Here is a 14473-nt window from a genome sequence, read left to right as displayed (position 1 = left end):
ATAGCATGCCCACCCAATTTATTTTTGGTTTCATTCAAAATCGTCAAATGTAGCTTGCTGATTGAATGGATGAAAACATAACCACTTTGCACAAAAAACAAAAGAAACAACCTGTGTTTTGCATCTGCAGGGTTTTGGTTGCGAGCATTATAAAGTGCAGTCTGGGTCTGTTTTGTTTTAGGCACCACTGCTCATGTAGGCATCAGTCTGTATGGACGAGAGAGCCGCAGCGGTCATCGTCACCTGGACAGTCGCGGTGCCTTCACACGCAATGCTCTTGATATCTTCCACATCGCCACGGATACCAGCCTGGGCAGTGTGTGGAAAATACGGATTTGGCATGACAACAAAGGTAACCCTATGTCCTGGCAATCATTTCATCTTTGTAATGTTTATCCTTACGATCTCTTACAAATATCTGAGCTATATTTGTATCACTATATTAGCTAGCTTGTACTAATATTAGTAATCACACAGTGCATGAAATATAGCAATAACACAAATTTGCATCCGTTTATTTCATATGTGTATCTATGTAGGTCTGTCCCCAGCATGGCTGCTACAGTATGTCCTGGTCAAAGATCTCCAAACAGGAAACAGTTACTACTTCCTGGTTGATGATTGGTTGTCTGTGGACAATGAAAAAACTGGAAGAAAAGTGGAGATTGAAGTAGAGGCCTCAGGTAAGTCACTGTATATCCTAATTCAAGTGAGATGATGTTTGTTTAGGTTAATACTGCAGTATGGGCAAAGAATCCTGACTCCATATGTATAAAGCTCTCTAACCGTTTGTTGTGTATACTAAAAACATGTCTTCAAAGCCATCCTGGACATTTTTATAATGTGCTCTATAAACTGAATCTTGTCTTCAAAATATGATTATCAAATACAATTGCAGAAAAGAAATCACAGCATTGTAGCTATCCCTGGCCTCAAATCAATATCTTATCTTTTGAATGGTGAAACGAATTTTAAAAATGTATATATTTTATAATTTTTCCCACATTGTTGTCTATTGTAAAAAATTTTTACTTGTGATTTGTTTCAGAGGATGCTATGCTCCGGCAGTTACCGCGGCTCTTGCGCACTGAGCTGGAGAGAGCGGTCTGTGAGAGCCACCTGTGGCTGTCACTATGGGAGCGACCCCCACGCAGTCCTTTCTCCCGCCTACAGAGGGCAACCTGCTGTGCATTGTTACTGCAGCTCATTCTTATGGCAAACACACTGTGGTACAGCGTAGTCGTTGACAAAAGAATCAGGTACTGTGCATTTTAGTTCAAATGTATTCTCATTCTCATTCATATTATCAGTTTCAGCATGTTTATAAATGCAAACATCTTATCAGCACATATAATGACAGTTAATTAAAGATGAATGAAACTTGTGGAGGATCTGCAACTGGTTGTATATAATATGAGAAGTTATTGCTTTGTCTATAATGTTCCTCAGTAAATTAATGTTCCTTAGTAAATTAAACTTGCTCTTTGGAGATAAGCGGGTGATGCCCCTTGGCCAAGTTACAGGTCAGAGGCCTCATTTATAAGAGTGAAAAATAGAGTAAAACAACATCAAAATCTACTTGAAATAGATTGTATGGACAAAACACAAATTTCGCATACATGAAAGTCCATGAAAAATACTGGAATTTATACAACCACCCCTTCAACACCACCATAAAAGCCATAAAAAGACAAGTCAGTCCTGAATGAGATTTAAATAAACATGAGTTGATATCGAGCTGATAATGAGCGGGCTTGATTGACACACAGGGGCAAAGAGGAGGCTCTAGGGAGACTGTAGACTATCATCTAAGCGGGAGATGATGCAGCAGAGGACAAAGGCACATGGTAATTTAGAAAGAAAGTGAGAAAATGTTCAGTATTTTAACACACTGACTTAGCCTGTCATTTCAATATTTAAACATATGCTTTATATTTAATTCTCATTTCACATTGTGCACCCTTGTGCACGCTCAGGTTTTAGTGTGAAGGATTTGTCACAGAGTAGCCACACTGCCGTGCTCGCAACTGTGGCTCGACTTTGATTGTCCTTTGGCCGTGTGCTTTCTCCATAGACCAGCTGTAGGAGAGGTTCAAATACTATCAGCAATATCAGCATAAAAAGTTCAGTGATCTTTTCATAAAAGAACTCTGATGCTGCAGGGATCATCTGACATCAGCATCATCCAGCGCTAATGCGCTCCAATGCTCTTTATTCTCCTCTAATTATCACAACATGTTGTAAAATTATGATACTCAGACAAACTGTGTATGTTTCCCACACGCTTGTGACTAAATGGTTACAGTTCAGTTAGATTCTGTGTCTTTTTCAAACTTCTACCAAACATGATTACCTCAAACTCTCTCCCCTCATGTTTCCTCACTGCTCTCCACGTTTCTGAGCCGTGTTTCTGAAAAGTGCATACCATATACACCAGCTCCAGACCTTGCAGAGATGAGTGCAATGTTTCCCTTTCATATTGTTTTTTTTTTTATAAACAGAAACTGTGACGTGACTAGCTGCATATGCACATTTCTGACTTTGTTTTGTGTGTACTGAGGCTTTATAGGTAAGGGCTGGGATCAGTGGGAAAAAGATCCCACTGACTATTAGAATGCATATTTTTAAGTTTCTATCATATCAGTGGTTACATAGAATACAATACTAAGGTAACAATATTGAGGTAGGCATAGACTGAATTAATTTATTTTAAACATGTGATCAATAAACAGGTTAGAAATAAGTCACAAGTCAAATTAAAATGATATTAGTTACTGGCACAAAGCTGCAAGTCCCAGCTCCTTTCCTAATTATAACTTGAATAATTTAATTTTCTGTTACAAGCAGAGACTATGGCTACAAGTTAATATCTCACATTTCTATGAAATAGAAGAAAAAAATCCATATTTAAATCTGCATGTTTAGTAGTTTTAAGAATTATTTCTGTACATGGTCAGATTGGTGTTGCTGGTTTGTGCTGGTTTGCTCATATATACTTGTTCATATACACAAATGACCACATGTTCTCAGGTGCCTCCTCCTATGACAGTAATCTGAATATTTAATTTTGTGCTTCAGCCCAAGGGCCGTGTCGACATTTTCTTCTCTGAACGGAGAGACAGTGGCAGCAGGTGTAGTGGTCTGCCTGGTGGTCTACCCGCTATACCTGCTCGTATTCACACTGTTCAGAATGAGCCGTAGTAAGGTAAACATGCTCACAACAGTGCTCTGCATAGCCAGATATTTGACCATAATCATATGGTTTGTTTTTGTTTGTTCCATAGTGTGTAACTGTGGAGCAGGTGCCTCCACAGGTTGACCAGGAGTCAGTGGAGATCGATGACTTTCTTGATAACTCCATGGCTGGAAGTTCATTTCTCTTTTTCAGTGGAGAGGTATATGCATATATACCTATATAAATAAAAAGAATGATTTCCTCATGCTTGTGTTATATTTTTAGACCAATTCCGAAGAAACAAATGTTGATTTACCTACACCATCAACAAAAAGGTGAGCTACCATGCATTTAACTAATATTAATTGAACATCAAATAATAGTTTAGCAGTAATTCATTCAACGTATTCAGATAGTACTATGATTTATATATTTCAATTCAGTTCAAGTTTTTATTGTTTATAGCTTTTAGAAAACGGTTTTGAATTAGGTTTCATTGTGTTTTAGTGATGAGAGTTGGGACATGGGAGAGGAGGACATGGAGGAGCATGACTGGCCGGAGCTCACGAGTGACGTGTCCGCAGTGGGCGGGGGAGGACATGGGGCGGGACTCCCCAGACTGAAGAGGGGTCAGGGGAGCAGGCATTTAGGAGTGGACATAGCCTTTAACCCTGATAATGAAGATGGACAACACAACAAATACTTCACCTCTTCAGGTAAACTAATGACTTTAGTGTCAGTTGTTTTCATGATACAGTGACTATGTTTACATGCACACAGAATCAGATCATTGTCTAATTTCTGGAGTTATCCAGAGTTATCAGAAAATAGAAATTTCATGTACATAGTAATAATCTGATTCTCTCTCTGATTGTTTTCACTGGGTTGGTTTGAAAAGCAAAATTATACAAATTAAGTCAAAATGTGGCAAAGACATAAATGATACTATCCATTCATCCACCCATTGGTTATTAGCAGACACATGTAAACAGGTATTCTGTTTTCTTTTGTGCATGTAAACACTCAGCAATAATCTGATCTGACTTTTGGGTTTGGAATTGTTCTAGTTATCCTATTTTTACTGGTCGTGCAAATTTACCCAGTGTTCAAGCTGACATTTAAACTTTAAACTCACAGACGAAGATTTAATAAAGCACATTTTGGCCGATGGACAAAACTTCTTCCCTGAGGCTGATGAAAGTGAGATGGCAGATCTGTAAGTACCAGCTCAATACATAATTACTCTTTAACAAGACTTGTGAAGTTAATGCTTATTTTAACTCTAAATTTGTGTTCAGATCAAGCATCTTTGGGGACAAAACTGAAGTTATTCTTCTTCACAAATTAAATGAACCTCTTCCTCTTGAAACTGTCAGAAGGGACCCACCAAAAACTGCTTTCACATCAAACACAGGTGGGTTTTAGGATACACTTAAAGGTATAATAATAAAGGTATAATAATAACAGATACTCTTTAAGTAGCTGTGGTATGATCATTGTTTTGTCTTTGACATTTCTCTGTGCAGTGGTGACAGATGTGTGCCGCCCGCGGCGCTTCCCACCCTGGTGCGGTCGGGCGGCTCTGTGGGGCAGCTGGGCAGGAATCGTACTGGCCAACTTTGTCTCCATTTGGGCAGGACACGGGTTTAATCAGAAGGTGGCCATGATGTGGTTTATTTCATGCTTTTCTAGTATCCTGTGCTCCTGTCTGCTTCTGGAGCCAATCAAGGTAAACAGCTTGTACTTAAGAGATTTTGCATAATACCCCCTCTTAAAAGCAGCCTATTATGCAAAATCAACTTTTTAGAGCTTTTAACCTGGTTATAGTTGTTTCTCATTCTCATTTGCGCTCTCAAAGTTCTATTTGGAGTGATTTTGCATGTCTTTAATTGCTTATTTTCAAGACTCCATATTGTGGATCAACTCCTGTTTTCATTGCCACCCACTGTTGTGCACATACTTCATTCTAGCATGAAGTCAGCAGTCCTTTTATTAAGTTGTTTTAGATGAATATTGTGATATAAAATATGCAAATTGTAACATAATGATCCACCTATATAGCAGACATATGCATAATATGCTAGTATTAACATAAATGTGCATTAATTATTTTTTAACGGAGGTGAGTGATCATAAAATGATCCCTTTTGCTTTTAGTTGTTTAAAGCTTCCTCTCCTCTGCAGGTGATCTGTGAGGCTGTGTACTATGCAGTGTGTGTGCAGCGGCTGCGCCCGGAGGACCAGGATGTGCTGGTGGAGTTCCCGCGGGTGGAGCGGGTGGTGCAGAGGGTCCACAGAGTGCGCCCCCCCCAGGGCTTCGCTCTGTCCCAGGCCCGACAGCAGGCGCGCAAAGTCCACATGCTGCACACCATGTTAAAGGTGATTCTTATTAGATACAACTGAGCAAAGGGTTTCAAGTAACATTCCAAATTAGAAGAAATCAGTAAACAAAGATTGATTTAATACATACAGTTACATGTGATGTGAGTAATCTGATTCCTTTCTGATTGTACACATCTGTGCAGGTTTTGAAAAAGATTATTTGACAAATATAAAAGAGAAAATGTTAAAGGTTAAAAGCGTTATTTTGAAATTCATTGAACTTTGTCTTCCAAGTACACCAGCTAATCTAAAACTCACACACACACCAAAATCAGGTCTTATTGTATGGTTATTTGATTACTCTAGTTACAGTATTTCATTTTTACTAGCCATGTAAATGTACCCAGTGATTAAAAGGTAGTTTTAGTCCAGGTCTCAATAATTTATCTTTGGCCCAACTGTAATCTATAATGATAAGATTTTTCCAATTTCCTGTCCTTTCACTCAGAACTCAATATTGATATATTGACATTGACATTTTACTCGCACGGTAAAGTATAGAAAATCTGTATGGATCTCAGATATTGAATCCCGATGACATTTCTTCACAGAACTTCCTGGTGTATATGTTTTTACTGCTGGTGGTTATTCTCCTGAACTACTCGGACTCAACCAAAGACACTCACAGTTTGAGGCTTCGCACTCAGCTCCAACAAGCCCTGCACACGCCAGAATACCACAAAATCACCAGGTAATAAAAGTAAAACCAGCTGTACTCTGTAGGTGTTACCCTTTGCTCTCAATCATGAATGCATTAGGTTCTTTTTCTATACACTGCGCTTGACATCTGTCACACTTCTAAGGCACATATCATTATCAGGATAACCTCTGCCTTCTGTAACATAGTGAACGCTTTTATATATTTGTAGCCGAGAGGATGTGGTGATGTGGTTGAATGGGTCCTTGTTGCCACGACTACTGGATGACTCAAGACTCCTTCAAGATACAGGAAGTGTGTTGCTTGGTACTGTAAGATTTCGACAAATACGAGATCTACAAGGTTAGTATGAAAGTTACCTGAACCAATATTATATATGTAACAATTATATTTATTATTTAATCCTGAAGAAAACAAAATATATAGTTTCTGCAGTGCATTCAAAGCAATTCTTTCTAGAGACGGGTGATAGGGCAACATTTTTCTTATTAAATCTGGCTTCATTTCATGAGCATAAACAATATCAATTTAGAATCAATGCTCTTTATTCAAAACATACACAAAATAATTCCTTAATTCCTTCACTACTTGCCCAACAACATGGTTTGACAGAGATTGGCTGTGGACCTCTTCGTTAAAGTGCATATCACAGGTGTTGATGATTCTCAGATTTAGACTTAATTTAATATACATGTTGTAAATATAAATGTCAGTTTTACACCAATCAAGAAGCGATTCAGTTGAAAATTTTGTTGGAAATTACAGGAAGTAGAGAGTTCTAAAACATAGGATGGCATCAGACGAGGGAGAATTATATCCAAGTTTGACACAATTTACTATCAAAAACTTTTTTTTCTGTTACTTTTAAACATGATTTCAACAAAATAAGGTGTTTTCTACATATAATAATTTCTATGTACAATATGGTTGCTAGGTGATATTGAATTCCCTAGTGTGATGTTATGATCAAGCAGGAAGTATAATTTTAAGTCTTAAAGAAATGCCTAACTCGGATGAAAAAAAGGTAAAAAATTTCGCATAATCTTAAATATAATCATCTTAACTATGTTTTAATCAAAATAAGTGGTCCAGCTTGTCATAGGCACTTTACATAGCCTCAATCTTGTCATTGAACATTTGAAGTGATTGGATCTTGTAGATTGATTGCACAGCCCTAATTTGTTCTTAAGTGGCACCCAATTTTTTTATAATAATAATAATAATAATAATATATTATATTATTATTATTATTATTATTATTATTATTATTATTATTATTATTATTATTATTATTATTATAGCAGTGTCTTCAAAATTCCATAAAACCATTTCATATCTGCTGTTATTTCTCATCATATATATAGATCCAAATAAATGATTCTGTTTGTTCTCCATGTTTTTAATTTTGTTCCCAGAAGAAATAAAAGCTTCAGATGACCCTTCAGTAACATCACCCACAATAGCCAAAAGGTAAGATCAGGTATATAGAATACAATACCATATAATGAGGCATCACACAATGAAAACTGATAGGAAAACTGAAAACTTTTATGTCATTATTGTATTGTTAGAGAGTAGGATGTCAGGAGCAAGCACAGACTGCATAAAGAAGGGTACTAAGGGAGTGTGATGCCATTTGGTTCCAGTCAAATGAAGCTCATAAGGCTAGAAGTTATACAAGTGAATTTGGAGTAATTTTAAGACCAAAATGATTTTACAGTTACAGAGAGAGGGATGACAATTTATCAAGATAAAGTCAATTGGAACCAGAGCCGATAGAGCCAGAAGCACTCCCATGAATACTTCTTATTTGGAACGTGGCAGCTAGCGGGTTAGCTATGTCCATTTATATATACAGTCTATGAAAGCAAGTGAACATCTTGGCTGCAAAGTAGATCTATTAGCAGCAGAATTAATGAGAGACTGAGCAAATTTGACCAGCTACTTTACTGGATCAGTGCAATTCCAAATTTTCAGTGGTTGATCATTTTGCATTAGTTTATTTTCCTTTTAAGTTGACAGTTGTGTGTTTAATCAAGAAATAAAAAATAAATAAATCTCTCAAATGTATGAAAACATTAAGTCTGACACCGGTTCAAAAAGTGTTAGGAATATAAAATGTACCACAGCACCATGTTATGGTCGATTGTATACTTCATAATATTTCTATTGATTTTAACATTCAGGTTGCACCGTTTTGGTAAAAGGAGAGCATTGGAGAGTGGAGATGTTATCCATCAGCTGAACCGAAGTGTGGGAGAAGCTATTTCCTCTTTGGAGCATCTGCAGCGGCAACATTGGCTCAACCACAGGTACAGCATCACCAAATCTACTTAGAGGATCTCAGGAAATGAATCACATAAATACTAGAGTCATATCTGGACCTGGCAACACTTATAAGAACAATGTTTTACATGGTTAATTTTTACAGTGTTGAATATATTAATAGTTAAATTCATAAACCAGGGTCCTGCAGCTTTTTTGTCCAAGAACTGTAGTAAATTAAATTAGACATCATTAAAATTAGGTTTACAAAATTCAGCCTCATTTAAAACAGTCAAAGAAATTTTCTACACTTTGTTACACAACTGTAATTTTCAGACTGACAAAAATATTCTTTGCTAAAGAGGCACATTGCAACATTCATTAGTTACAAGTTTCTAAAAAAAAAATGTTGTTTATTGAAATCACAACTTTTGTGTGTTTGCAGGACTAGGGCAGTAGTTGTGGAGTTTCCATTGTACAATATAAACACCAACCTTCTGGCAGTTTTCTCTTTCATCTTTAATTTCCCCGTCTCTGAGCGTGCCCAGTGCAGCCTCAATCTCCTGGTGACGAGTCTCTGGCCGATCACGGGTCTGGATCTGCCGCTGCTCCTAACGGTAAAATCACCAAAACTTAAATAAAGGTTTAATAAAGACAATTTACTCCAACAACTATGGGCTGGTACCACTGATGGGATGCATGATATATTTCTGACAGTATTTTTTAAAATCATGATTTAATTAATCTATTGTAACACAAACATCAAAGGTATGTTTAATAATAATGAATAAATGGTTAGAACCATTGGTGGAAAGAGTATTGAAAAATTTTATGTAAAAGTGTAGTTGTTTAGCAAAAAATAAACAAATTATAAGTGGAAGTACTGCTGCCAAATTTGTACTTAAATAAAAATATAAAGATCACATGAAAAATATTAGTTACTTTTTTAACACAATTTTAGTTGCACTTTAGATTAATTTTTTATACAACATGTTATTAAGGTTGTGTAAGCCACAACCACAGTTGGTGATGTCATCTGAAAAACTATGCAGAAGTTAGTGTTTGTTTATTTATAATGTTTTCATTTTCAGATGATCCTCTTTGTCCTGGTCATGTACTTCCTGGTTCGGGGCATCCTGGGATACCTGAAACAGGGCTACACATATTTGCTGTCATCGTGGCGATTGTTGGGTGTTTGTAAACTCCTCCTGGCCCTGTCTGTGTGTGGCCTGCACCTCAGTCGCTGCATCATGGCCAAGCAGCAGTGGGCATTTTATCTGAGACATCATAGAGTCTCCTTTACGGACTTCTACCCTGTGGCAAAGCAGAGCCAGCTGTACACCGTCATGGCCGCTCTGCTGTTGTTCATACTAGTGCTGAAGGTACATGACATAACTCTAGTTCAGTGGTAATGTGGGCTTTTTTAGTCCTGTTATGTTTTTAAGCTGTTTTCTTTTAGTCCACTAAATATGTATATATATTATTTAAAGATACGTGGTATCCCGTGGTACCCATGATTATATGTGTGGTTGAAGCAGCTTGGAATAAATAAATAAAAAAATATTATTATTATTATTATTATTAGGTATTTATATCAAACTGCTTCAACCACACATAGACTCAAGAAAGAAGTTGAGTTTGTATATAGTCTAATTTGAGACTCTTTCATAAAAAAGAAGTACGTTAAATTTATATTACTGAATTTAGAATTTAAATATAATTCCCATATGTCCTTATAGTTCATTCTGGTTTAGTTTCATTAGCTGTACTTTATAAAAACCCTTCTAGGGACAGTTTTTGCATTTGATTGTCATTATTGATTACTGCTTTAGAGTTTGTCAGTCAAAAAATACATTGTCAAAAACAGAATATATTAATCAACAGAATATAGATTATGGTGTATTTTATTTTTATGGTGAAGTTGTTACACATTGACTTCCATCTGTTTGACTGCATGTTGTTTTCTCCAGGCGTCTCATCAGCTCAGGTTTCTGCGAGAGTGGGCTGTGTTTGGGAGGACCCTGAGGCGTTCAGGGTGGGAGCTGCTGAGCCTCGCTTTGGCTTTGCTGTTACTGGTTCTGGCCTACGCTCACACAGGACACCTGGTCAGTACTTTGTAACTAAGAATGGGGGATATTGATCAGTTCCACTATTGGCGTCTCTGATATCGGAGGGTGTCCCAAATACCCCTATTGGTACGATACACACATAAGTTTTCTAAGCTGCCCCAGTCGGTGTGCCCATGTGTCATTGCTCTTTTTGATCTAATTAGTAAAAATGGAATAGAAATAAAATATGGCTGTATGTTTTTTATAAAATTATACAAGAAATTATTTTGTCTTCCAGATAAATACATTTTATTATTTCTTACAAAAGTAAAGAGTTAATTTGTGAACTTTATATATATTTATTTTTAACCAAGGATTATATAATCTTATCACACCTCTGAACAGTACATTTACACAGTAAATACAGTCATGGCTAGCTTAGTTACACTTAGCCTTGAGAGTGACAATCACAATAACCATTATTTCTCTCTGTCCCTGAAATCTCTTCTGAAAGTGCCAATGCCAAACCTGTGTTATAACTATAACATTTTTATCATGTGATTGATAAACAAGTTTTTAACATAGACCAAAGTTTTTGTGTATATTTTTTAATCTAAAAAGCAGACTAAATGACTAGAATCTCCTCAGTTGTGGTCTTCTCTTCTTCCCACAGCTGTTCCATTCAGTGTTTGATGGCTACAGCAGTGTGAGCTCCGCCTGCATGTCCCTACTGGGCACAGGAGGGAGAGGGGTTTTATTTTGGAGGCCTGTCTCTGCCATGAACACTCCCTCCAGCAGTGCCTCCACACTCATGTTCCACACCAGCTTCGCGGTACTTCGCCTCCTGGTGGTTTGGTTTGTAATCGCAGTGTTGCTGAGGAACTACAGGCGGGCGAGGGCGGAGCTATACCGTCCTGCAGTAGACCTCCAGGACTATGAGATGGTGGAACTTTTTCTACGGAGACTCAAGATGTGGATGGGACTCAGCAGGGCCAAAGAGGTACAATTTTTAAGAGTTTAGCAGTTTTAGCAGTGTTCCTTTATCATTAGTTTACTTAGAGTTGTGTCTGATATTATCTTGCTCTTGAAGATTGTGTTAGTGCTCTGTACTCTGTACTTAAGAAAATGAAATGAATGTGACTCAATGTCACATAGGCATTTTTCAATAATAAAAACACCTAAATGAAAAGCCACAGCTTGCTACAGTGAATTGTTGCAGTTTTCAACAGTAAGTCAGTAGACCTGTTTATATAATGCTTATATTTACACCTTTAATGGTATGACTAGTTGTTATAGTTATAGTATGGTTCCTATAGATTGTATAAGTAAGTTTTCTTGTCTTTTCTTTCATAGTTTCGTCATAAAGTGCGCTTCGAGGGAATGGACCTACCTCCATCCCGTTCCTCCTCCACCAGTGACTGCAGGTCCCTGTGCCTGCCCCCCCTGGACCGCCCCGACTCCCCCTCCACCCCAGACAGTGTGGACGGGGGCTCAGAGGCGTCATGGCGACCGGCCTCATCCAGCCCCTGCAGTCTGACTGAAGCACCTGGAGCCACTCTAGGCCTGGGGTTTGGGCTGGGCTTGGGACTGTCCCCGGGGGTGTTGGTGGGAGGGGCAACCTGGAAGGAGAAGGCGGAAACCGAAGCCGCTCTAGGGAGGGTCCTGCCCACACTGGACGCTCTGCTGCAGCAGCTGGACCGCGTCACCATGGCAACAGAGGATCTGTACTATGTGGAGTGTAAGCTGGAAAAAGCCCAGAAGAAGAGAAGGCTCAGAGGAGAGATGGGCCTAGGAACAAGCAAACTTTTGAGAGGTCATGGGGAAGACTCAGGCAGGGGGAAGGAACGAAAGAGCAGTAAAGAAAAACTAAAAACTAAAAAAGGGAAAAAAGGAGAAAAAAGTGAGGGAAAAGACACCAAAAAGACTCCTGTTGCCACACCAGTTCCTTTTTTTAAATCTAAAGCATCATCTTCACACTTAATACCAAACTCTTTGAGCAAATCGACAGTCATCACACAGGATCATGCCCCTCCCCGCTTCTCGGGGTCCACCTCTGCCCACACGCTTTCAAACAAACCCACACCTGCTCCTTCTATTACCCCTGCCCCAACCACCCCTGGGCCTTCCACCTGTGCCTCCACACCAACCCAGTCAGGGCTTTCCTCCTCTAGTCTGTTCAATCACCCCGCGCACCACAACGATTCCCACGCGCAAGAGAAAACGCAAGCCCCCACCCTTAAAAAACAAGGTGCACCCAAATTTGGACAACTAAGAGGAGATAGATGGTGCAAGTGAAGGATGAGATGCAGAGGATGATTTGGGTTGAGAAAGAGAGGAGAACTTGAGACAGCTGGCTGGTTCTCAGGATGTCCTCTCTAAATCAGGGAAAGGCAAATTTTAAACAGAAAGTTGAAAAAAAAACGATGGAAAAATGATGGTGCAGGTCGCTCAGCACAAGTTGGTTTAGTTAAGTAAATTACAAATCAGGATAACTCCCTTTTGTTGTGAGTTTGTGTGTGTTTGTTAAATCGTTGTTGATAAATGCTTTGTGACCCCGGTGGTCATGTGTGATCAGTGACAAGGGCACAAGAATGTGCTCACATGGTTGGACTTTTCTATCTGGGTAATTAAAGCGTGTACATTACATACACATTTTCATATAAACATGTTTAAGATGAACACTGTAGGTATTGTAGAAGTACTTAAAATATTACATAATGGTACACAAGATATGATCCAAAGCACACATTACAGGCTGTTGGGTCTCTCAGCCTCTTTTTCAGGTACAAAGACTGTTTATTTTCTACAGTGTTGATGTGAGGAAGAACCATCTATTTAAAAATGAGTCCGAATAATTGGCAAACTTTTTTTTGCATCTTCTGTGTCTTATAAGTCTTAAAGGTCATAGGGAGATCATGACCCTCCCACTCTAAAGCTAACTTTTGTATCATGTTTTGAAGCACTTTTAATTGTTCTGAATGAGGTATGCTACGTCATGATCATGTAATAAGCTTGGCATTAAAACCAAAAGGGAAAGTTTTACTCATACATACTGTATTAGTGCCAAACGTGTGTGTTGTTTATACAGCTTGAAATCATTATCATGCTATGTAATTTTAATACAGCTTTTGTTTGTACTTAGCACTTTATTTTTCAAGGAAGATGATTCCAATGGCATATTTAATTGTTTAACATTTCCATTCTATTTCACATGGTAAAAGCGCTTGTTATTAAAATGCAGGTATTAATACGTTTAGATATAGTTTTCTGCACACGTATTGTTTTTTCATTAAATGTCCAAGGGGCAGATCTCAGGGAACTCAGTACATCCCCAAAAGAAAGTAAGAGTGATTTTTTTCCAAATGTAGGTACATGTTTAAATTATGCATGCATCTGAAATGTAAACCCTGTCCTGTGCAGCAGTCTTAGAGGGTTATACAGGTACTATGTAATCTGTATGTAGTCATATATGTACATATTGGGGCTTTTAGTGTATATATTTTTGCTTCATGCTTCAATACCTTTGAGTAAATGGGGTAATATAGTGCTGCGTTTAAACTCATTTTTGCTATTTGTTCAAGATAAGAAGTTTAGTTTTGTGTTATGTTTATGTATGGTCCTTATTTGTAATGTAGTTGTATTTTCCTGTATCTGGTATTGTTGTTTGTATTACATTTATAGCACTTAATGCTTTGCACCTGACAATGTCAATGACTCTGGCTGCTGCATGTTGTCTAATAAAAAGTGCCAATATAGTGTTTTTGTAAACCATAGTCACATTTCAAACTGAAATGTCTACTCCACGCACAGAAAAATATTGAAAATTGTACAGAAGTAAGTGCATTCTTCGCACATTTACTCTGGTGTTTGTTACTGATTCTAGACAAATGCACATGGATATTTGTGATACATTGAAAAAATAAAAATCAGATAACCAAGTATTTC

At 37.9% G+C, this 14473-nt stretch overlaps 1 protein-coding gene across 1 annotated transcript in view; it reads left to right on the top strand.

The window, feature by feature from the left end:
* Window positions 1-14469, top strand: part of pkd1a (polycystic kidney disease 1a) — a 66116-nt gene extending 51647 nt beyond the window's left edge. The window contains 21 exon segments of the mRNA XM_055158586.1: window positions 182-352; window positions 540-683; window positions 1049-1259; window positions 3079-3205; window positions 3285-3395; window positions 3461-3510; window positions 3683-3891; window positions 4313-4391; window positions 4474-4589; window positions 4702-4904; window positions 5360-5554; window positions 6109-6248; window positions 6427-6557; window positions 7631-7685; window positions 8402-8527; window positions 8926-9097; window positions 9572-9862; window positions 10451-10585; window positions 11202-11528; window positions 11882-12720; window positions 12722-14469. Of these exon segments, the coding sequence (XP_055014561.1) occupies window positions 182-352; window positions 540-683; window positions 1049-1259; window positions 3079-3205; window positions 3285-3395; window positions 3461-3510; window positions 3683-3891; window positions 4313-4391; window positions 4474-4589; window positions 4702-4904; window positions 5360-5554; window positions 6109-6248; window positions 6427-6557; window positions 7631-7685; window positions 8402-8527; window positions 8926-9097; window positions 9572-9862; window positions 10451-10585; window positions 11202-11528; window positions 11882-12720; window positions 12722-12800 (3911 nt within the window). The 3' untranslated portion in view covers window positions 12801-14469.
* The last annotated feature ends 4 nt before the right edge of the window (window positions 14470-14473 follow it).

Source organism: Boleophthalmus pectinirostris, unplaced genomic scaffold (assembly GCF_026225935.1).
Source record: "Boleophthalmus pectinirostris isolate CB_2022bp ecotype Guang Dong unplaced genomic scaffold, ASM2622593v1 HiC_scaffold_22, whole genome shotgun sequence".
NCBI lineage: Eukaryota > Metazoa > Chordata > Actinopteri > Gobiiformes > Gobiidae > Boleophthalmus > Boleophthalmus pectinirostris.
The sequence above is the reverse complement of the archived record's forward strand: the minus strand, read 5'-3'. Positions and strand labels throughout refer to the sequence as shown.